Raw genomic sequence first — 24,693 nt, 5'->3', positions numbered from 1 at the left:
CTTTAGCTTTTGGTTCCCTTTTGTTCCTCCCAACTATGAGCCTGTAGCAGGCAGGGTCCCTGCAATGAGGATTGGCTGGGAGACCTTTGTCCTAATCCAGGCCTCCGGGGCAGGGCCAGGGATCAGCTTTGAAGCTAGGAGGACAACAGCTGGGAGAGGCGGAAGGATGGTCCCCTGCATTAGCTGGGAAGGCGGGATTCTGGGCAGAGTCTGGGATGGCTTCGGTGCCCCACAGGGAGGGAGATAATTGGCACAGCTACCATTAGCCAGGTATTTACCCATAAAAATGGCATATTTTCTAGAAATACAGGGCCCCCATTGCCCAGGGGCTGAAGCTGAACAGTGAAGCTGAGTCTGACATACCCTCTGCGTGACACTTCTGATCACGACGTCTAGACTCTCTTTAGCGAGGCTGCTAGGCAACGTTATCCCCATGTTATCGATGGACTGAGCGATGAAGAAATAAAGTGATTTTACCCAAGACCACACAATGAGACAGTGGCAGAGCTGAGAATAGGAACTGGGAGTACTGACTGCCCCGCACCCGCCCAGCACCATTGCTCTGGCCATGAACTGGCACTGCTCCCCTGGGTTGTGTTAGATGCAGTGAGACTATTTGTGTGTCGTGATCAGTGGAGTTTCAGTCCTTCTTAAACAGGAGGAATTTATTAAATAAACAGTTAAAAACTACAGCCATAAAAACAGGTTTCCACAAAGCTCAGTTTTCAGCCTTCTCTTAGAATCATAGAATCATAGAATATTAGGGTTGGAAGAGACCTCAGCAGGTCATCTAGTCCAAAGCACGCACAACACCAAATAAATTATCCCACCCAGGGCTTTGTCACGCTGGGCCTTAAGAACCTCGAAGGATGGAAATTCCACCACCTCCCTAGGTAACCCATTCCAGTGCTTCACCACCCTCCTAGTGAAATAGTGTTTCCTAATATCCAACCTAGACCTCCCCCACTGCAACTTGAGACCATTGCTCCTTGTTCTGTCATCTGCCACCACTGAGAACAGCCGAGCTCCATCCTCTTTGGAACCCCACTTCAGGTAGTTGAGGGCTGCTATCAAATCCCTCCTCACTCTTCTCTTCTGCAGACTAAACAATCCCAGTTCCCTCAGCCTCTCCTCGTAGGTCATGTGCCCCAGCCCCCTAATCATTTTTGTTGCCCTCTGCTCGACTCTCTCCAATTTCTCCACATCCCTTCTATATTGGGGGGAACAAAACTGGATGCAATACTCCAGGTGTGGCCTCACCAGTGCTGAATAGAGGGGAATAATCACTTCCCTCGATCTGCTGGCAATGATCCTACTACTGCAGTCCAATATGCCATTAGCCTTCTTGGCAACAAGGGCACACTGCTGACTCATATCCAGCTTCTCGTTCACTGTCATCCCCAGGTCCTTTTCTGCAGAACTGCCGCTTAGCCAGTCAGTCCCCAGCCTGTAGCAGTGCATGGGATTCTTCTGTCCTAAGTGCAGGACTCTGCACTTGTCCTTGTTGAACTTCACCAGATTTTTTTTGGCCCAGTCCTCGAATTTGTCTAGGTCACTCTGGACCCTGTCCCTTCACTCCAGTGTATCTCCCTCTCTCCAGTTTAGTGTCATCTGCAAACTTGCTGAGGGTGCAATTAATCTCATCATCCAGATCATTAATAAAGATGTTGAACAAAACTGGCCCCAGGACCGACCCCTCTTGCTTGTTTACCAGGGACCACATGCTGCCTGGAACTCAGCACAGTGCATAGAGCCCAATGATGTGCTGCAAGGAACCAAATCAGTGCAGCCTGTGACTTGGAGGCCCTGATTAGGACTTTTTGAGAGCAACGCACTAGAAATAATGAATAATAATCTGCATGTAATGCATAGAGAGCCTGTGCCCAAGGTCACCCAGTATATCCGTGGCTGAGCTGGGACCCTTCGCTCCCAGCTCACTGGTCTCTGCAGATGCTTTATCTCTAGTTAAATGTCTTGGGCCAAACCCTCATCTCATTTAAGTGGGAGCAGCCCCACTGAAATCAGTGGAGATCCCCAGCACTAGAGAAACCAATGGAGAGAGAGCACCATGCTTCTGTGCTGCTGCATGGACCGTACAAGACAGGTCTGAGAGAGACTAAGCAAGGGATTGTCAGCTAGGGACTCATGGGGTATCTTCCCTGCTCAAGACACTTCCCTTCCTGCTGCCTCAGTATCCATCTATAAGAGGGGGATACCTCTTGGGAGTAGTGAGCAATAATCTGTGAATCACTGATGAGGATGCCAAATTCATGGAATATCAGGGTTGGAAGGGATCTCAGGCAGTATGAAGTCCAACCTGCCGCTTGAAGCAGGACCATGCCCTAGGCAGATTTTTGCCCCAGATTCCTAAATGGCCCCCTCAAGGATTGATCTCACAACTCTGGGTTTAGCAGGCCCATGCTTAAACCACTGAGCTCTCCCTCCCGCCAGGCTAAACTGCTAAGGAATTGGGCAGACTCATCCCAGACTGGTGGTTATTCATTAGATGACACCAAGCCAGCACCAAATGTAAATTTCCGTCTCACCACCCTGATTAACTGGAAGCCAAAAGTGCAGTCTGCTGAGGCATCCCAGCCCTTGGTTCATCACTCGGACACTGGACTCCATGATGAGGTCAGTGAAAACCAGTTTCACCACATAAGGTGCTTGATGCATTGATCAGGTTCAGAAAAGGTCAAGGTGCCTGTGAAGGGAGAAAAGCAGAGTGAGGGGAGTTACATGTTTTATAACAAATACTACTCTAAATATTTTATACTTATTAACAATCTAAAAAGGGGGTGAGCAGTGTATTGCCAACATTTACAGATGGCACCAGAATATTTAGATCATAGTCAAGTCCAGATGGCAGTAATCAAGCCAGGTGAAGGGTAATATGTTGGCAGATGAACTTCGATGTCAGTAACTGTGATGTGTATTTCCATTGGAGGGAAAAGCTTGAACTCCTCAAATGCCAGACAAGGTTCTAATTTAACTGCATGAGCTCAGGACAGAGAACTGGTGTGATGGTGCTGCCCGTGGGCGCCAGCTGAGGTCACTCAATCAGGGTGAACTGCAAACCAAACGGGGCAGACAAACCCCAAATGCTGGTGGTTATTCCAATACTTAGATTTACCAACCAGCACAAAACAGCTTCTGTAGTACCTCACTGGTCACTTAGAAGTCCAAACCACGCAGTTCCCTTAAAGTACCCAGCCTCAGGCCTCCGTCCAGACACACCTGTCAGATATGATGATGATTCCTAAAAATCTTACTTCATCATATAGAAGAAAAGGTTCTTCCAATCCCAAAGGATCAGCCACATACCCAGGTCCAATTATAACTTAGATCTTACCCAAAATACAGGCTATAGCCAATTCTTATTAACTAAGCTAAAATTTATTAAAAAAGAAAAGAGAGAGAGTGTTGGTTAAAAGATCAATATACAGACAGACTTGAATTCAATTCTTGAGGTTCAGATGCATAGCAGAGATGAGCTTGTAGTTGCCAAAAGTCCTTTTAGAAATAGTCCAGAGGTTATAGTCCAATGTCCATATTCAGGGTGGCTCCAGTTAATGACTGGGGATCTCAGTCCTTATGGCTTAAGTTTTCCCCTTCTTGAAACCCAAAGCAGATCTGAGATGAAGCAGGATCATGTTCCAGGCTTCTTATACATTTCCAGCAGCCTTTCGGCCTGAGAAAACAATAGGCTTAACTCCTTCTCCCCAACATCCTGGCAATTAGCACAGAGTAATTTATCCATTAAACAGTTCAGATACAGGTTAGCACAACCTTCAAAGAGACACATAGACAATAATACTATTTCACTCAAATATCATCATAAATGTTAATATTCCTTTTTTGATCTCTGAATTAAAACTATAGCAATAGACAAGACTTGTTTGCTGACATCACAAGACCTGAGCAAACATCTACCCTTCTACCTCTAACAATGCAGACTTCCATTTTAAAGCTCTATTCATTTACATATCTTTCTAACCAGTCCTCAAGGTTCACCCATGGGTCAGGTCAGTCTGTGAGTTAATTAACTCTTTCTGGCCCTGTCACCTTTCAATGAGATATTATATTATACTCATAACGTCACAACTGGGCATCATGGTGCCCAGCTCTGTGAAATCCTGCTTACCCTGCAAACCCAGACAGAAACTGAGAAAAACACTGGGATCCAGGAAGAGTGGAATGGGGAATCCTACAGAAAATATAATGGCATGTCATTGGTCAGTCAATGGATCACCCTCCTCTGGACTCCTCTGTGTAGTACTGGACACCCTTCTCACCCAGGATATTGCAGAACTAGAGGGCTTCAGGGAAGGGCAACGAGAATGATCAAGGGCTTGGGGAAACTTTCATAGGGAGAGAAGTTGAAAGGACTGGGATTGTTACCTTACAAAGGGGATGAATAAGAGGGCACATGAGAAAAGTCTATAAATGACTGACTGGGAGAGAGTACATTGAGAATGCATTTCCCCATCTCATAATACAATATCAAGAGGACATTCAATTAAACTGAACTGTGGCAAAAAAAAAGAACTAGATAAATTCCTGGAGGATAGGTCCATCGATGGCTAATAGCGAGGCTGGGCATGCATGGTTTCCCTAGCTTCTGTTTGTCAGATGCTGCGATTAGGTGACAGGTGATGGATCACTTGTTGATTACCTGTTCTTTTCATTCCCTCTTGGGCACCTGACATTGGCCACTGTCGGAAGACAGGAGACTGAGCTAGATGGGCCTTTGGTCTGACCCAGTATGGTCATTCGTATATATGTTCTTATGTCTCTTGGAGATTCCAAAACCTGAGCTGGCTTTTGTAGGTGACAAATCTGAGGAACTGTCACAGATTAAAGTGTCACTAGAGGTGGTTTTGGAATTAATTGATAAACTCAACATTAACAAGTCACCGGGACCAGATGGCATTCACCCAAGAGTTCTGAAAGAACTCAAATGTGAAGTTGCGGAACTATTAACTAAGGTTTTTAACCTATCCTTTAAATTGGCTTCGGTACCCAATGACTTGAAGTTAGCTAATGTAACGCCAATATGTAAAAAGGGCTCTAGAGGTGATCCCGGCAATTACAGACTTGTAAGTCAACGTCAGTACCGGGCAAATTAGTCGAAACAACAGTTAAGAATAAAATTGTCACATACATAGAAAAACATAAACTGTTGAGCAATAGTCAACATGGTTTCTGTAAAGGGAAATCGTGTCTTACTAATCTATTAGAGTTCTCTGAAGGGGTCAACAAACATGTGGACAAGGGGGATCCAGTGGACATAGTGTACTTAGATTTTCAGAAAGCCTTTGACAAGGTCCCTCACCAAAGGCTGTTACGTAAATTAAGCTATCATGGGATAAAAGGGAAGGTCCTTTCATGGATTGAAAATGGTTAAAAGACAGGGAACAAAGGGTAGGAATTAATGGTAAATTCTCAGAATGGAGAGGGGTAACTAGTGGTGTTCCCCAAGTGTCAGTCCTAGGACCAATCCTATTCAATTTATTCATAAATGATCTGGAGAAAGGGGTAAACAGTAAGGTGGCAAAGTTTGCAGATGATACTAAACTGTTCAAGATAGTTAAGACCAAAGCAGACTGTGAAGAACTTCAAAAAGATCTCACAAAACTAAGTGATTGGGCAACAAAATGGCAAATGAAATTTAATGTGGATAAATGTAAAGAAATGCACATTGGAAAAAATAACCCCAACTATACATACAATAGGATGGGGGCTAATTTAGCTACAAAGCGGTCAAAAAAGCAAACAAGGTGTTAGGAATCATTAAAAAGGGGATAGAGAATAAGACTGAGAATATATTATTGCCCTTATATAAATCCATGGTATGCCCACATCTCGAATACTGTGCACAGATGTGGTCTCCTCACCTCAAAAAAAGATATACTGCCACTAGAAAAGGTTCAGAAAAGGGCAACTAAAATGATTAGGGGTTTGGAGACGGTCCCATATGAGGAAAGATTAAAGAGGCTAGGACTCTTCAGCTTGGAAAAGAGGAGACTAAGGGTACGTCTACACTACCCGCCCGGGTCGGCGGGTAGCGTTCAACTTCTCGGAGTTCGATATATCGCGTCTCATCTAGCCGCGATATGTCAAACTCTGAACGCGCTCCCGTCGACTCTGGAACTCCACCACCGCGAACGGCGGAAATTGACGTGACATGGAAATTGGCGCGAATGGTGCCAATAGGGTGGCACAGTACACACAAGTAATCATGATTCCTGATTTAATTAATCAATAACCGTTAACGTTTACACATTTATGCACATTCACATTATGAGTGACCGTGTCACGACATGACACGATATTTTTCATGTCACGCTTCTAGTGCACTACTGGGGATTTTTTTGGTCTTCATGTATTATTTTGTTTCGTACATTGGTGGATTTTTCCAGAAAAAAAAAAAAGGATGTCCGGAATGCCATTTGGATTGTTTGACACTGCTGAAAATGAGATACTGCTGTCTAACCTCAGAGGCAGCAGCAGTCCAGAGGGTGCACTAACATTGTCTGAATCCTTCTTGGAGGGATGCACCTAATTAATGGTGATGGGAAACTGCACCTTCAGCACTAGACCCCTCCCTTGTGGAATCACACAAGGATCAGTTCTCTCTCTGGGGCTTTTCAGCATCTCCATGCAGCCTCTATGGGAACTTGTCACACAACATGAACTCAAACACAAGCAGTATGCAGGTGACACTGATCTCCTCCTGTCCTTCCCATACGACCAAACCAGTATCACCACCATAGTCCAGTTTTCGGAAGGACCAGCTGGTTGCAGCTGAACCCAAGCAAGACAGAAGTGATGTGGTGGGCAGAACTAAATATTTTGAAGGGTTCACTGCCACGCTGAAGACTACTTTGACTGAAGGTTCACACCCACATCTGGACAATTCAGTCCATAGTCTAGGAGGGCTCTTGGCTATTTTGCTGACGCTGAGCTCTCTCATATCACTGTCTGTGAGTAGTGCTTTCTACCATCTCCGGTTAACTAGGATGGTCTGGATGAAAGCTGGAGGCATGTAGGTAAGTATAGCAGTCAGTAGGTTTCCAGTATAGGGTGGTGTTTATGTGACCATTGCTTATTTGTACTGTAGTGTCCAGGAAGTGGATCTCTTCTGTGGACTGGTCCAGGCTGAGGTTGCTGGTGGATGGAAATTGTTGAAATCCTGGAAGACTGCTGTCATGTCCCCCTCTTTCCCAAACTAAACATACCCACTTCCTTTAGCTTTCACTCATATGGCTTGAATTCTCTCTCTTTCATCATTTTTCTTGCTTGCCTCTGGTCATTTCCAGTTTCTCTACGTCCTTTCTATACATTGGTGACCATAATTAGACACAGTACCCCAGCTTGACTTGCATGCTATGCCTTTGCTAATGCATCCAAAAATTTCATTTTCTTTTTTTGGCAAGAGCAAAAAAATCCACACCCCTGAGAGATGTAGCTATATCAGCCTAACCCCTATATAATTGCGTGGGGACAACAGAATAATTTTTCTATCCACCTCTTGGGGAGGCGATTACCTACACTAATACAAGAACCCCTGCCATGGGTGTAAATAGTGTCTACACTGAAGCACTACAGCCAGGGCCGGCTCCAGACCCCAGCGCGCCAAGCGCGTGCTTGGGGCGGCATCCCGCGGGAGGGCGGCAGGCGGCTCCGGTGGACCTCCCACAGGCATGCCTGCGGAGGGTCCGCTGGTCCCATGGCTTCGGTGGAGCATCTGCAGGCGTGCCTGCAGGAGGTCCACCGGAGACGCGGGACTGGCGACCACCAGAGCGCCCCCCCGCGGCGCGCCGCCCTGCTTGGGACGCCGCAAATCCTAGAGCCGCCCCTGACTACAGCAGCGCCACTGTAGCATTTTAAGTGTGGATAAGTCCTCAAGCAGATCTTCCAGAAAAAAAAATATCCAGTCTGGATCTACAGACCTGCAGAGCTGGAGGATTCACCACTTCCCTTTGCAGTTTGTTCCAAACATTAATCACCCTCAGGGCTAAAAATTTGGCCCTTACTTTCAGCTGGTATTTGTCTGGCTTCATCTTCCAGCCATTGGGCGTTGCTCTGCCTTTCTCTGCTAGATTACAGAGCCAGTTATTTGTGTGTGTGTGTATTGCTTTTTCCCACCTAACTCCTGCCTTCATTTTGCCACTGAATATAAGTTTTAGCCAAAGTTGTGTACACTCTTGATTGAGGAATTGTGGTTTCTGAGCTATCTAATAAACTCTTCGTAAAGAACACCCAATTCTCATTCACTTTTTCTCTCAAAATTTTTCCGCCCAATCAGTTTTGTTGATAATTTGCTTCACCTGAGGAGAATTAGCTCTTTTGAAACACAAAATGTCCATACATATTACTGGTTGGGAACTGTTCTCTATTTGTCCACTTGAATGTAATCCCTCCCATTCTTTATTTTCCTCTCCTCTATCACAAGCCCCCTTCTTTGTCTCTTCTCTAAACTAAACAGTCCCAGACTTTTCAGTCCGCAGATGGCAGCCTCCCCCATTCTCACAGCCTGTCTCAGAAACCCCCTTTCTATCTGCTATATCCTTTATAGAGACTGGGTGTCCAAAACTGAGCGCATGTCCAGAGTAAGGTATTCTCCATCTCATTCCTTAGGCCTCCCATCATTGTCTTTGTTTTGGACACTGCTGTGAATGAGCAGTTGTTTAAGTTGTTCTGCTATCAATGATGCCCAGGTCTTTCTCCTGATGTGTCTTTTAGTTGAGATTTTTCTCTCTGGTACATGTTGTGTCAAAACTTTTTTTTTTCCAACTCTCATATTTTGAGCAACTAGGTGAATGGGGAACTGCCTTGAGCATGGACTCTCTAGCATGGGTTTTGTTGCACTAAGGAATGATGGATAACCAGTATTCACTCTCTTGTTTCCTGTTGGTGTCTATTAAAGTTTCCCACATCAAATGTATAGGAATTATTAAGGCAGGGGGCACCATAATATATGGAATTGGCATTAAAACATAGTTGGTGTAACCTCCTAAACCAGGCGAACAATGTCCTTGACGAAAGCCAGGAAGGGCTGTAACAGGACAACTAATTATTTAGAAAGTTTTTGTATGTGCCTCAGTTTCCCCAATCGGTGCATTTACGTTGTCTCTTTCTTTTCCTTTTGCTTTGTTAACAGGACAAGGCAGTAATAGCGAGAGCCCAGGGACACCCTGAGCAGGAGAGGTGGGACCACTCTTGCTGCTTCAGGCCTGCAGAATTTGTGGTGTGATACAATGTATGTATGGTGGCACATATCTATGGGAATCCTCAGGTGTCTGATGCTTTTGTCCTCCTTTGTTAATTTAACCACTGTTCAGAATTGGCCATGGTGGAAGAAAAGGTCAATTAGCCACTGGCGGGGGGCAATTGTGACTTAGCATCTTGAAAATATGGCATCACGTATTATCTGGGATTGGGTGGTCCATCGCGACATGGGGGAGGTGGTTCCCCCTAATGACACAGCTAAAAGATACGTGCTCACTGCATCCCCAGACTGTCAGCACATATGGATTGCAGAAGGCAACACCTGGTAGCTGTGGCCTATGGAGCCCCCTCAAATGATGTGTAAAGAAAAGGCAGTGCCAGGCCGATTTTTTAAGATGGGTCATCACATCTGTTGGGAAGGGGAGGCATCGGGATATGCCCCCATTGCAGCACATCTGTTTACCAATACCTCAGCGTGTGTTTGGAGAGCCACTAACCCCAGGGTGCCTCTCAATTTTACTGTTAAGATCGCAAACACAATTTTTTTCAGTGCATTGGCCTGTCATTATGCAACAGACTGTTAATATTGCTAACTATGTTGTGTTTAATTTTTCATACACCCAGGGCCAGCTCTACAGTTTTTGCCACCCCAAGCAGCGGCCGAATTGCCGCTGGACAGCGGGGGCAGTCCCTGTGCCCTTAGAGCGGCAGGCGCGTTTCCGCGGTGGTGGCAATTCGGCGGCAGCTTCTGTGTTTAGCTGAAGCCGCCGTGGACAGCTGAACATAGAAGCTGCTGGCGAATTGCCGCCACTGCGGAAACGCGCCTGCTGCCCTAAAGGCGCATGGACTCTCCCCGCTGTCCACGGGGAGTGCGCTGTTTCAGTGCGCTGCTTTGGGGCGAAAACACAGGGACTGCCGCCCCAAGCACCAGCTTGGAATGCAGGTGCCTAGAACCGGCCCTGCATACACCCAATGTTTTCCTGCCCTTGATGCACACCTGGGAACAACTGACTGTATTCCAGCCAGATGCCTCCTCCTTTACACTGTTTAATCTGGAGAAAGCTGCCTTTTCCACAGCCATTTGACTCAGACATCTATAGAAACAGGGAGAGGTGCTATGCTATGCTACTGATGGAGCCAGAAGTCATTATTGGCTGGCGTATGCAATTGTTGCTGCCTTAACAATTTTGTGTATTTTATATTGCTGTTTATGTAGATGGCCAACAGCAACCCCAGCCACTGTGTCAGAGGGAGGATGGAAACCTAAGTGGTGACCCCTCACAACAAAATGTTGATTTGGGGTCAAGAGGGAGAATGTCACAGCCCAATGGCCCCCTCCCTCAGGGAGTCCCCTGGGAAGGCAGATCAGCACTGCATATTGCTAATGCTGTCGCAAGCATTGCAAAGCATCTTGGGGAGGGCTAAAGGGGTGTGAGTGGGGAATGGAAGATTCCTTTGCAGGAGTACGAGAGGCCAAAGGGGTGGGGGGAAGCAGAGAACAGATTAACTTGGTGCTTTAGCTAGCTCCGTGTGAAGATAAGACACTGGCCCTGGACCAAGGTCATGGGCTCAACAAGAAATCTACAGATGAGAAATCTACAGCTGCCCAGTCGTGAGAAGAGGAGAACTAAGTGGAGCAGAGCTGCAAAGATAGCAGCGAAAACAAAGCGAATGAGGCGGCGACGGTGAAGGCCAACAGATGGGAAAACAAATTCTCTGAGGCCAGTGTGTTTTGGGCAGCGGAGAAGGCCACAGCAAGCCGATTGGGACTGGTACAAAGAGCACCAGGCACAGAGGGCCCTGGATGATGATACCCCCAAATAAACCCAGGATTTAAAAAACCCTCCTGAAAGCTGAAGCAATTTGGAGAGCACAGCAGATTCTCGGACAGCCTGGGCCTACGACAGCACTCCCGTCCACCTTAACCCTTCTTCTTCTGATGTTACACCCAGACCTGGCCAGCTTGGGTCGTGCGTATGTGAGTATGAAAATGGGTTAGGGCCTGGGGGCATTAACGCTTTCTTTCTTCCCCTGCGTGACGCGGGAGCACTCCCAGCACTCTCTGCTGTTATTTTATTATTTTATCAATAAATCTTTAATATTTAGACTCTTGGTGTGCCTCATCATCTCCTCCCCTAAAGATCCTATGACCACAGCCTGATCAACTGTGGTCCTGGGTGGACTGGTAACAAAAATCTGTCACAGTGGAAAGCAGGGTTCCACTTTACCCCATTCCTCTAATCCCTGGCCCAAATCTCAGAAGAAGAGAGATTGAAGAGCCCGGAAGATGCTATCACTGTAATTCCACTGATCACATGAGGAATAAAGGCCTGTGCTGGGGGGAAACAGGCAGCAGATAGCACATGTGAATGCTGCAACCCCGAGCACAGAAGCCCCTCAGGCACTTGTCATGTATCATAAACACATCCAGATTGCAGCTTAGCAAGGGAGTAACGCAGTGCTAGGGAGTACAGGAATTGTGCCCTGGAGGGGAGCTCACAGAAGGGTGATGGAATCGTATAAAGCACCGAGGAAGAGGGGAGAGTTCCTTTAACACTGAAGCAGGAGGCAACAGCCCCTTAGGAAGGAAGGGGACAGGAGAGGGAGGTTGAGCACTTCCTAGTGAGACAACTGTCCAGACTGTTAGCTGTGAACCCTTCATGGCTGAGCAAGGGACAGGTGCACAATAGAGAGTATAGGGGGTTTTATCTAGGAGGGCCCACAGAAGGAAAGTGGGGGAGGAAGAGCAGGAGAACAGGAATGTCTCCTCATAGATCACATGGGGGAGGGTGCCCAGGACAGAATGCCCGGTTCAGCACCTGCGCACCCAAGCACCCAATCTCTGTGTCAGGCTTTGAGAGGGGACGGTGTCACTGACCTCCTGGAGGGGATCAGTCACACAACTGAGCTCTCAGCGATAGAGAGAGGGATGATGGAGGGGACCCCAATCCAGGTCCTGATTTTGCAGGACTTTGTTCCTGGAGTGCTTGTGAAAGCCAACGCTTTCTCTCTGTAGACCCTACTGAAGAGACAGTTGTTTGTGAGAATGCTAATGGCCCACCAGACAGAGGGGAGGAGTTAATTCCCTGCACTGGCAGGACACAGAAAGCAGATATGAAAGGGCTGCTGAGAAAAGACACATACCTGAGCCCAGACAGCACAGCTCACAACCCTCTAGGAAACGGGGGGAGAAGGTCCCAGTGCTTGCAGTGGGGATCGCAGGGAAAGCCCAATGGGAGGAGGCTCACCACCTCATGGCAGTGATGAATACCTGTACTGACTTATCACTAGCTGGAAAACACAATGGTTAACAATGCTGCACAGCTACAAAGAGAGGTTTTCTGGTGACCCAGAGAAGGCACTTGCTGGCTTTTGAGATCACTAGGCTGATCTACAAAGCATTAAAAGGTACCCAGAGCTTTGGAAGTGCGCCGTGGCTAACACTACACTGTTTGCAATACTTGGGAGCTGGATGTTCCAAACCTACAGAGGGCTCTGGGCACTCTGCCTCCGCATTAGTCAGTGACTACCACTCCTGCAGTAAACTAAGGGGCAAGGTGTGACTCTGTGCCCCAAAGCAACGTCCTGGAACCCCCATACTTACCAGTGACATGATTATGAGGTGTTTTATATAAAGTATGGCATGTAAGCTATGATGTGCTGAATGTGATTACCCTAGTTGTATGTATGGGTCTTTTTTTTAACCTAAAGTTATGAATATTGCCTATGTACCAATATTTCAAATGTGTTTGCTCCTGGGTAACGCCCACAATGTAGTTTACCTCCAGTCTAGCCAGCACATTGTGGATGAAGCATTCAAGGTTCTGGCCCATTAAGAAACGCAGGAGGCTTTAGAAGAAGCTTATCACCCCCTGATCGACTTTTCTCTGAACGTTGTGTCCAGGATATGGGTCATAGCCCCTGCTATGACTCACCGATACATGCAAGGGCATGTGACCAGCTCATGTGACACTGAACTCCAGTTTGTGGGAAGCGTCATCATCACTTGGCCTCACTCCCCCCACAACTCCACACCTGGAAACACCTTAGGAACAAGCACTGAACTGGGGATGTTGTCCCAGGCTGAAGGGATTTCTAGTCTGTTTATGGAAGATTTCTGGACTGTTTGTATCATCCGGGAGAGACACTTCTTGATTCAAAGCCTGTCTAGTGTACAGAACTTAGATTGTGATATTTTTTCTTAGTAACCAATTTTAATCTGTTCACTATAACGTAAAATGACTTAAAATCTATCTTTCTGTACTTAGTAAATTTGTTTTATAGATTTTTTGTTACCTAAAACAGTGTGTTGTTTGAAATGCAAAAGTGAAATCTGCTCAGGAACAGCAGCTGGTGCATTGTCCTCTCCACATTGAGGGAGGGCTGGACTGAGTAATAAACTTACACTGGTCAAGCTTCTGACCAGGGCAAGAAGATACAGCTCTGGGGTCATAGCCTGGGGAGCTGGGAGGAAGTGGCAGGAGCCTCTCTATTGTTGGTTCATGAGTGGCTAGTGAAACCATTCATGTAACTGCAGCTGGGTGTGCCTCTGTCTGTGTGTGGCTGTGTAAGTGCAAGACCTGGAGAGGATTGCAGCTTGGCACAGCCTTATAGTGTGAGAGGGGCCCAGATTGTTATGCCAAAAGGCTTGGCAATATTTCAGTTCCAGTTTGCATCCTGAGGAGTCCGTCACACCCACCCAAAAAACAGGCCCTGATAAAGCAAGAGTCCATTTCCTCTTGTAATTCACTCAGTGTGACGTTCCCCTCCGGTGTTATCCAGACCAGTGATCTGCTAGGTCACTCCAATCCTTGGTTCTGGAACCCAGCTTTACCCTGCTCTGCTGTGAGAACCCCCACTCCCGGGCTGTTCACACACAGCCTCTGCCATGTAAGCTGCTGCTTGGATTGTGCGACTGAATGACACTAGCCAATATCTCCGGTCCAAGACACAACCCTAGGAACCTCCTTCTTGCAGTGTCCAGTTATGCCCATTGGACACTGCAAGCTTCTATGAGTTTGTCAATTTAACAATGAAATTTAAATGTACCAGCTTTGTTATCCCAAGGGGCGTCTCTCCCACATTTCAAACCAAACACGCTGCTTCACGTGGAATAAACAAACCATTTTTTAAACTATGAAAGATAGATTTTAAGTGATTATAGGTCAAAGCATAACAAGTCGGATTTGGTGAAATGAAAATAAAATATAAGCGCGCAGTCTAAACTCTCAACCCTATTAGACTGGGCAACATCGAGATGAAGCAGTTTTTCTCACTCTACTGGATATTGCAGGCCTTAATATACAGGTTTGTTCCTTAAACCTGGGCCAATCTCCCCTGTTGGAGTCTTGTCTTCTCAGTGTTTTGGTTGCTTGCAGCATAGGTGGGACTGGAGAAGGGGCCTGTATGTGTCCACTGTGCCTGTTTTATACCCTCAGTCCATGTGCTGGGAGAACACAAGTCCAGGCATATCTGGAGGCATTGCTGAGTCTCCAGGCAAGGTTGAGCAATTCCCCTGATGTGGCCTCATGCAGGTGAAGCATTGAATTTTAGCTCCCTTGCTCGGCAATGGCTGGTGATGGGTTGGTTGACACCCTGTCCAGGCGTTGGTTAATTCCTTTGCTGTTGCCGCTGGGGAGCTAATATCTGGCTGAATCCCGAACTTACAGCATGTTTTAGTGACCATCACACAACACAATTCTCATAACTTCATATGCATTAATGATACACATATATGGATAGAGAAATGACTTTCATCAGATCATAACCTTTCCCCTGATACCGTACAAGACATGCTTTATACATAAGATCACTATTATATGAAAATGAGGAATATGGGGGTTGCAGTATGCTCCCTCCCACACTCAGTTACTGACAGAGAGAGAGTGCTTATGGTGGTTATGCCAAGGAAGTCCAGACTCCTGGGTTCTGTCGCTCATTCTCTGTGTGACTTTGCTCAAGTCACCTCTCCCTGTGCCTCAGTTTACCTATCTGTATTATGGGGCTATGTTCGTGGTGACTTTCCTTTGCTAGGTGTGTTGAAGACCCTTCAATGAAAATTGCTACACTATGATCATAGTTACTGGTGAGAATTACTGATCTCTGATCCTTAGCGACAACCACGTGTGCCTATAGAAATTATTCGTGCCTCCTGCGCATTTACAGGGTATCAGACCCTATGCAGATCTAGGCATTATCCCTAGTTGTCTTATTAATCAACTGTAATTTTCAAATATACACAAATACACAGAGCAATTAATGTCTGTTTGACTCATCTCCCTTTGGGAAGGTCCTAATTACTTTTACTCCTGAATCTGGACAAATAGCACAGAAGTGCAGACAGGGAAAGAAAGGCACTTGCTAGAGTGTCTCCGTTGTCCAGCCTGTTTACATCCAGATGCCACGTCTCCCCTAGAGGCCGAGCGAACCCCACTGGGATTGCACAGAGCTACATTATAAACAGTGCACACCCCTGTCAGCTCTCGGTGTGGGATGTTGCTGCAGATGCTGGAGTGAGAGAGGTGTGGGACACGGCTACCTGAGGGGGATTCCCAGGGAAGACACGTGCATCTCAGAATCCACAGGTACCCATCTCTTGCTGTTCGACAAACCCAGTGCAACATGGGCGTGATGGGATAGAGAATAGGTCTGGGGTCCTGTCCACTCTGCACAGCCATTAAACATCCCAGGGCCCTTGCTAGAGGAGATGAGTTTGCTCCAGTATCATGGGCCAAAATGTGCCTCTTTGCTGTGCCTCCCCTCCCTGGCTGATGGCCTCTAGCCCCAGCGTGGCTGTGTCTCATTGGCACAGTGCAGACGTCATGGTGAAAGGTGTTCGTGGATGCCCAAGTCAAGGCCAAATTCAGAGGCTGTGACCAGTAGATTGCTCAGGTCCCACTGGGGGAAAAATCCCCTTGGAGTGAGAAATGAGTAAATGGCTATTAATGGGGGGTGGGACGGGGAGGAGGAGGAGCTGTTATCTGATCTTTATCTGCTGTAAAGCACGGACTTCTCCCTGGAACTGTTATATGAATTTTTCAACCTGGACAAGACATATCTTCTCCTAGCTTCATTTGATAAATCGGCCCAACCATTCTGCCTGAAACTTTCAAAATGCAATTAATCCAGATGTAGACACCCAGCGTGAGAAATTTCAGTCCAAATGGTAAATGTTTGGCAAACCTATAAGCAACTGAAAATGTGCTTTCCAAATTGAAAGTGTCAGATAGTCTTAACTAACGGTGGTGCCAGGAATACCTGTAATGGTCAATCCATTTCTGCATCCCATTCAGATAAGCTCTTTGCTCCAACAATGTCTGTGGCAAGGAGATCCACAGGCCAAACGTGTATTATGTATCAATGGAATTGAATGTTCCCTAGTTCAAGTGTTGTGAGGGACAGTAAATAGAAATGCCTGATCTACTTTCTTTATCTATAGATTCATAGGATTTAAGGCCAGAAGGGACCGTCTGATCATCCAACATGAATTCCTGTATAACACAGGCCATTAAATTTCACTGTTTACCCCTGTATTGAGCTCAATAACTTGTGTTCGACTAAACCTGGTCTACACTAGGATTTTACATCATGAAATCAGAGAGCCACAGGGTGAGGAGGGACCGCAAGGGTCATCTACTCTAACCTGCTGCCAAGATGCCGGATTTGTTCTGTCTAAATCATTGCAGAGAGATGGCTATCTACCCTCCTTTGGAAAACCTCCTGTGAAGGAGTTTCCACAAGATCCCGAAGCGTCTGTTCCATTGTCCTCCTGTTCTTACAGTTAGGAAGTTTTTTTCCTGAGATTTCATCTAAATCTGCTATGCTGCAGTTTCAACCCAGCGCCTCTTGTCCTGCTTTCAGTGGCAAGAGAGAACAACTTTTCTCCATCTTTTTTATGGCAGCCTTTCAATATCTGAAAACCACTGTCATGTGGCTCCTTAATCTCCTCTTTTCCAAACTAAGCATACCCAGTTCCTTCAGCCTTTGCTCATATGCCTCGTATTCCATCCTTTCAATCATCCTTGTCTCTCACCTCTGAATCCTTTCCAATTTCCCTAAATCCTTCTTATACATTGGAGACCCAAACTGGACACAGTACTCCAACTGAGGCCTAAACAGAACTGAGTAGAGCAGTCCTATCACCTCCCATGACTTGCATGCTATGCATCTGGTAACGCAACGGAAAATTGCATTTGCTTTTCTTTCAATAGCAAAAAAATTGACATCCCTGAGAGATGCAGCTATATCAACCTAACACTGGTGTCGACAGCATGAGTTCTACCGAAGAATTCTTCATCAACCTAGTTACCATCTCTCAGGGAGGTGGGTTACCTACACTGACGGGGAACCCCTGCAATCGCGGTAAGTAGTGTCTACACTGAAGCGCTACGGCAGTACCACTGTAGTGTTTTAAGTGTAGACAAGCTCACAAGCAGATTTTCCAGAAACACATCCAGTCTGCATCTCCAGCAATTGGGAGTTGGAGAATCCACCACTTCCCTTCGCAATTTATTCCAAAGTTTAATTATCCTCAGAGCTAAACATTGAGCCCTTATTTCCAACTGGAATTTGTCTGGCTTCAGTCTCCAGCCACTGGGCCTTGCTCTGCCTTTCTCCACTAGATTACAGAGCCCTTTACTGCTCAAGGTTTTCTCCCCATGTAAGTCTCTGCTTGATCGTCTTTTGCATAAGATAAATAGATGAAGCTCCTTAGGTCTCTCTCCCTATCTGGCATTTTCTTCAGCCTCAAATCATTTTAGTGGCTCTTTTTTGGACCCTCTCGAATTTTTCAACATCCTTTTTATAATGTGGACCTCAGAACTGGTAAAATCCTTCCCCTGCTCCAACTCACCACTCCCCTGTTTATGTAGCCAAGCCCTAGTCTGTGGGTCTGGCCTGAATTCCCTGTTCTGAAAGAAAAAATTTGCATTTGACTGTATTAAAATATGTTTTGTTTGTTACGGCACAGATCATCAAACACTCTAGATCTATCAGTATGCCTGGCCTGGCCTCCTCACTGTAACCACTCTGCCACTCTTGTGTGGTCTGCAAATTTTATGGGCAGCGATTTTCTATTTGCTTCCAGATCCTTCATGAAAATATTGAATAGCATCAGACCTAGAACTGATCCCTGCACAACCCCACTAGAAACAGCCCTATTCACTGGCAATGACTCATTGACAATGGCTTTCTGAGATCTATCAGTTAGACAGATTTTTGTGCATTTGACATGTGCTCTAGTGATATTGTAGACTCTTCATATTTTTATCTGAATTTTTTCCCCTCCTGATGCAAAAGCCTCAGAGAAATCAAAGTCTATTTCATCTGCGCAGTTTCCTTGATCAACCAAACATGTTGTCTCATTAAAGGATGAAATTGGGCTTATTTGACAAGACTTGTTTTCCATACACCCTGTTGTTGCATGGCATTCATTATTCCTGGCATTTTTTTTAACTAATCCCATAGCAGCTTTTCTATTGTTTCCTAACTTCATCAAATCTTTTTTTAAAACTTTCCTTTTTAAAAATAGGTTATATTTAACACAGAACTCTCCTGTATTTGCCTCTTCTTCTTCTTTTTTTTTGGGTGGGGTGAGGGGGGCTTTCTGCTGCCTGATTGTGTACTTGTTGTTTTGATTTAGGTGTATGGTTGATCGGTCAGTTGGTAACTCTGGTGTTTGTAACTCTAAGGTTCTTCTGTAGATGATGTTTAATATCCTCCTTGACAGCTAATGGACTGGAATGTATTTAATCATCTGTTGTGGTGATTCTATCAAATGCAGAACAAAAAGATTTCTTGAACACATCTACCTTCTATGAATATTAAAAAGTTTCCTTTCTACCTTTAGGAATTGGCTGAAGTTGTCAGAGTGTAGTCAGAGTGCTACCGGTGTGGTGCTCTGCTTTCTCCAATGTTGATATCACTCGGCTGCGTGCGTGTGTTCCCTCTGTGTGCTGCCCCAGCTCTGCAGATAGCTGACACAGCAGACCCGACGAGAACCCCCAATAACCACAGAGTCCAGTAAGATGCAAAGTCACGTCGGCTAGGTTTATTGTGACCAAGGACACAATTGCAGTTCCCTGTAGGTTTCTTAGCCTAACTCAGAGCATACTACGAGAAAGTGCCTCTTGGCAATGGACTCAGCTCAGTCAGTGGCGGGACTTTCCACTGCCCCCTAGGCTGGACAAAGACACCGCCCCAGGGATACATTCTTATACACAGGTACAAGCAAGTTACACATCACACGTGACGTTTTGAGGGGCCACCCCTCTACGCAGCAAGCTTCAACCTCTCTACGTATTAAGGTGCTGCCTCCTACCTTGTACATGTTGGTTCGATCAAAACAACTCTATCCATCATTTTACCCTTTTGCCCCTGTCATTGGGATGGGTCGGCCTGTGCTTTTATTATCTATTGAATGTTTCAGTATAGTGTATTCTAGTGCTGTGTTTATACTTCGGTATGCTAGGTGAATATATGTTTATGCAACATCAGCCCTTTTCTTGCCAGCTTCTGTGAACTGAGCCGGCCTACAGCTCACAGCCTCACTTTGCTTTTTAGCTAAGTCTTGTTCATTACTTTAGTTCAGGCCTCAGGCCTCATACTGGGCCTTTATCAGGGCCTGCACTTACTACAGCTTGAATCTTTTCTAGCATTTCTTTCTATTTCTATTTCTAGGCCTATACCTTTTCTAATATTTCTATTTTCTTAATATACTTAACAACCTCCCTTTTGTGGTCCTCCTGGTGCGCATGCCTCAGCTCCTTTACATTTTCTGTGCACTGCAGTGTGTCCCGATCACAGCTCTTTTCCCACAAGCTACATTAAGGGCTTGGCTACACTTACAAATTTGCAGCGCTGCAGCAGGGTGTGAAAACACACCCTCTGCAGCGCTGCAAATTGCGGCGCTACAAAGCGCCAGTGCAGTCAAAGCCCCAGCGCTGGGAGCCGTGCTCCCAGCGCTGTCCGTTATTCCCCACAGGGAGGTGGAGTACGGACAGCGCTGGGAGAGCTTTCTCCCAGCGCTGGCGCTTTGACTACACTTAGCGCTTCAAAGCGCTGCCGCGGCAGCGCTACCACGGCAGCACTTTGAAGTGCTAAGTGTAGCCACAGCCTAAATCTGCTCGTACGTATTGACATTCCTATGGCTGAAGCACGGCTGGGACTGCACGGCCTCCTCTCCTGAAATACTGAGCAGATTCAGCAGCTCCACAGTGGCTGAAGCAGGAGAGCATTTGCTGTGTGGAACCGTCATGGCCACCTGGGAAGATGTGATGTGAGCTCTGCACGCTGAGCAAGCAGGAAGGGGAGTTTCAATATTCCCAGTCCTTTAAAGGGGGAGGCGCTAAGGTGTTTACCTCAATGCAGGGCAGAGGAGTTGAAATTGTTGACCAGAGCGGTCAGGTTAGGTAATGTGGGACACCTTCCGGAGGCCAATTACAGAGATAAAATCAAGCACAAGTTTCTACACTGGCACTTCAGTGACAAACCTGTTGAGTTAAAAGCCTTACAACTCTTGTCAAGGTGATTTTATTATTTCACTGAAACTGTGGAGTTCCATCATCAAAAGTGGCTCTGTAGTGTATACACCTCCTCTGTTTCTTTGCCAAAAGCTCCTTTTTGGCAGAAACCTTGGCAGTGTAGACAAGGCCTAAAGAACAATGATGCATAATGAGTAACCACACTTGCATTTACTACTGGGGCCTATTAAAGTTTCCCACACCATGATGTGTTGGAATTATTGAGGCAGGGATGGCCATAACATATGGAATTGGTATTACTAAGGTCATGTGTTCATAATTCATTAATCTGAATAATGAAAATATCACACAATATAATGTGTGAAATGCGACCAATCTGCTTCACCCATGAGAAGAGCCTCCAGGAGTGCATGGAGTGTCTCATATTTTAACATTGTCTCTCCATCCAGGCACTTGTACTGCAACCATCACCCTAGACCCTGGGCGCATACAGGAAGTCAGGAGAACATACGGTACGAGCAGGAGACACCGTTCTACCTCAGAGTTGGACACCTTCTTCCTCTCCATGTCAGATTCCAACACAACCGACTTCACCAACCCCTCCACCTTCATCCTGCTGGGCATTCCTGGCCTGGAGGCAGCCCACGTCTGGATCTCCATCCCCTTCTGCACCATGTACATCATAGCCATATTGGGGAACTTCACCATCCTGTTCATTGTGAAGACAGAGCCGAGCCTCCATGGGCCCATGTACTATTTCCTCTGCATGCTGGCCATCAGCGACCTGCTCCTGTCCACGTCCATCCTGCCCAAAATGCTGAGCATCTTCTGGTTCAATTCCAGGGAGATCGGTTTCAGTGCCTGCCTCACCCAGATGTACTTCATTCACTGCATATTAGGGATGGAGTCTGGGATCCTCGTGGCCATGGCTTTGGATCGCTACGTGGCCATCTGCCATCCCCTGAGATATTCCACCATCCTGACAAACCCTGTTGTGGCCAAGATTGGCCTGGCCGTGGTGCTGCGTGGCGGCACGGTTGTACTGCCTTTCCCCATCCTGGCTAGCCAGAGGCCATATTGCACAACCAACATCATCCCCAAGCCATACTGCGTGCATATGGCCATGGTGAAGCTGGCCTGCGCCGACACCCACATCAGTAGTTACTACGACCTCTTTGTGCAATTCTGTGTGAACGGTCTGGATATGTTTTTTATCGCCCTGTCCTATATCCAGATCCTCAGGGCCATCTTCAGCCTCCCCACAAAGGACGCCCGGCTCAAGACTTTTGGGACCTGCATCTCCCACCTCTTTGTTATTTTAGCCTTTTACATCCGTGGTCTCTTCTTCGCCCTCATGTACCAGTTTAGCCAGAATGTGCCTGGGCATTTCTATGCTCTCATTGCCAATGTATATCTCTTGCTTCCCCCTGTGCTAAACCCCATCATCTATGGAGTTAGGACCAAACAGATCCAGGACAGGCTGCTCCGGCTTTTTATTCATAAAGGGGCCTAAAGTTTTCTCAAGGTGCTCTTACTCTGAGACTGAGCTCCATGCAGAGTTCACTGGTGACATGGTGCTGAGCCCTCTTCCCTGAATCACTGACTGGAAAGTCAAAGTGACATTGATTTCATTAAATCCTTTCCTGGCCTTACTGTGCTGTGTCAGAGGGAGAGAGAGGCATATATCTGTGTACAACTCACTACCTTACAGGATTGCAATGTTTGTAATTGCTGGTAACTGGACTCCAGGGGCCACCTGCCCTCCCCCGCCATTCCCCAAGATCCTGCCCCCTGCCCTGCCTCTTTCCACAAGGCCCGTCCCCCGGTCCCAGATAACACCAGGGGAACTTCACAATTACCCAGGCCACACCTCCTTTGATGTGGAGAGCACACATGGGAACCTCTTTAACCTGAGCTGAGATTTACCAAGCCCTTGAACCAAAACACATGTTTTAGGTAAAATATAAATCAAATGTGTTAACTACAGAAGATGAGTTTGAAATGATTATAAGCAGCAGCATAAAGATCAGAGTTAGTTATGAAAGAAACAAAAATAAAAATAAAATACAATATAAAAAATAAAGTGCTGATCAAAGGGGAGAGGCTGGCTGAACGGCAACAAGCCAGCCTGGTGTCATTCGGTTGCACAATCCAAGCAGCAGCTTGCATGGCAGAGGCTGTGCAGAACCAGCCCAGAGTGGGGTTCTCACAGCAGAGCAGGGTCAGGCTGGCTCCCAGAGTCGAGGAGTGGAGTGACCTAGAAGATCACTGGTCCAGAAAACACCAGAGGGGAATGTCCCAGGGGCGCCCCGGGCCAGATGTCCTAGACTCTCTCTGAAGAGTCCCCCATAGAAGACTGCCCAGCTTCCAGTGATCAGACCTCTGACACACCTGTTGCCCCTCCACCTGGTCTTTGTCTCACTTCCCAGACAAAGTGTCAGTTGGTCGTATCCCCAGCCTGGGTCTCAGATTATCAATGGCAATGGCCATTACATATGTGCAGGCAGCTGGAGCCTTCTCACTTGCCCTCGAGGGTCTCAGCAAAAGTCACACACCCTTATTCTCACTGTTAGGATATAGATATTCAGGCGTGTCTGCAAAGGCCTAGACTTTAAGAATGTAGGTGTATTCTTATCACTTAGCTAGTTATAGAGGTATGAAAGAAAGAATCAAAATCACTGTCTGTGGAATGGCCTTCTCCTATTGTGACAGGCTAAGTCCGTCAGCTAAGATGTAGTTAGGCAGCCATAAGCTGGGAAGTGTCTGGTCACATCCTCACATCCCAAACCCGTCACACTGAAATAAGGTGCTATTGGGCTGTTAGGAATACAGTCCTGTCCTGATATTCCATCACCTCCAGAGAAAGGGAAGAGCCTAGAAGATGTAAAAAGAAACTTAGTTTGATAGCAGCCTGTCTGGCAAGATCTCACTTATCAATAGGACACAGCTGGGGAACCCTTCTGTCTGTACAGATGTAGTTGTGAAATCCTCACTTCTGTATTGTTTTGTATGTTTATTTGCATGGTCTCTGTCTGGTTCTGTGATTGTTTCTGTCGCTATATAACTAATTTTTTTGGGTGTAAACCAGTGAAGGTGGTGGGATATAATTGGTTAAATAACCATGTTACAATGTGTTAGGATTGGTTAGTTACATTTCAGTAAAATGATTGGTTAAGGAACAGCTAAGCCAAACTCAGGTTTTACTATATAGTCTGCAGTCAATCAGGAAGTTGGGGGGGAATTAAAATCATGTCTTGCTAAAGGGGAAAATAAGGGAACAGGGGATGGGAACAGGAACAGGGCCACAGGCAAGGCTCTGTGGTGTCAGAGCTGGGAAGGGGACACTGAGGAAGGAAACTGGAATCATGCTTGCTGGAAGTTCACCCCAATAAACATCGAATTGTTTGCGCCTTTGGACTTCGGGTATTGTTGCTCTCTGTTCACGCGAGAAGGACCAGGGAAGTGAGAGGGCGAAGGATTAAGCCCCCTAACACTCAACAACAAACATTCCTGAAATACATAGGGAAACTGAGGTACACCCAGTATTCAAGCCACATAATAAGAATCACATAGGTTCACATGCAAGATAACAAGGGAAAACTCCCACTTTGTCACAAACTCCATGCTCAAATAATAACCAGATAGCAATAGGGATACACTACCGACCATGAGACCAGGATCGTGATAATGACTGTGACATGTTCAGGGAGGCTAGAGAGACTATAAAAATAAAAAACTGAATAATAATGGGGGATTTCAACAATCCCTATATTGACTGGGTACATGTCACCTCAGGACTTGATGCAGAGAGAAAGTTTCTTGACAACTTCAATAACTGCTTCTTGGAGCAGCTATTCCTGCAACCCACAAGAGGAGGCACGATTCTTGATTTAGTCCCAAGTGGAGCACAGGACCTGGTCCAAGAGCTGAATAGAGCTGGGCCGCTTGGTAATAGTGACCATAATATAATTAAATTTAA

The 24,693-nt window shown here is 46.3% G+C and overlaps 1 protein-coding gene across 1 annotated transcript; it reads left to right on the top strand.

The window, feature by feature from the left end:
- The first annotated feature begins 21,279 nt into the window (after window positions 1-21,279).
- LOC120391630 (olfactory receptor 52R1-like) lies at window positions 21,280-22,227 on the top strand. The gene has a single exon (XM_039515509.1). It carries the CDS (start codon window positions 21,280-21,282, stop codon window positions 22,225-22,227), a length of 948 nt encoding a protein of 315 aa, XP_039371443.1.
- Window positions 22,228-24,693: the final 2,466 nt, after the last annotated feature.

Source organism: Mauremys reevesii, linkage group 1 (assembly GCF_016161935.1).
Source record: "Mauremys reevesii isolate NIE-2019 linkage group 1, ASM1616193v1, whole genome shotgun sequence".
Taxonomy (NCBI): Eukaryota; Metazoa; Chordata; order Testudines; family Geoemydidae; genus Mauremys; species Mauremys reevesii.
This window is presented reverse-complemented; position numbering and strand designations above follow the sequence as displayed.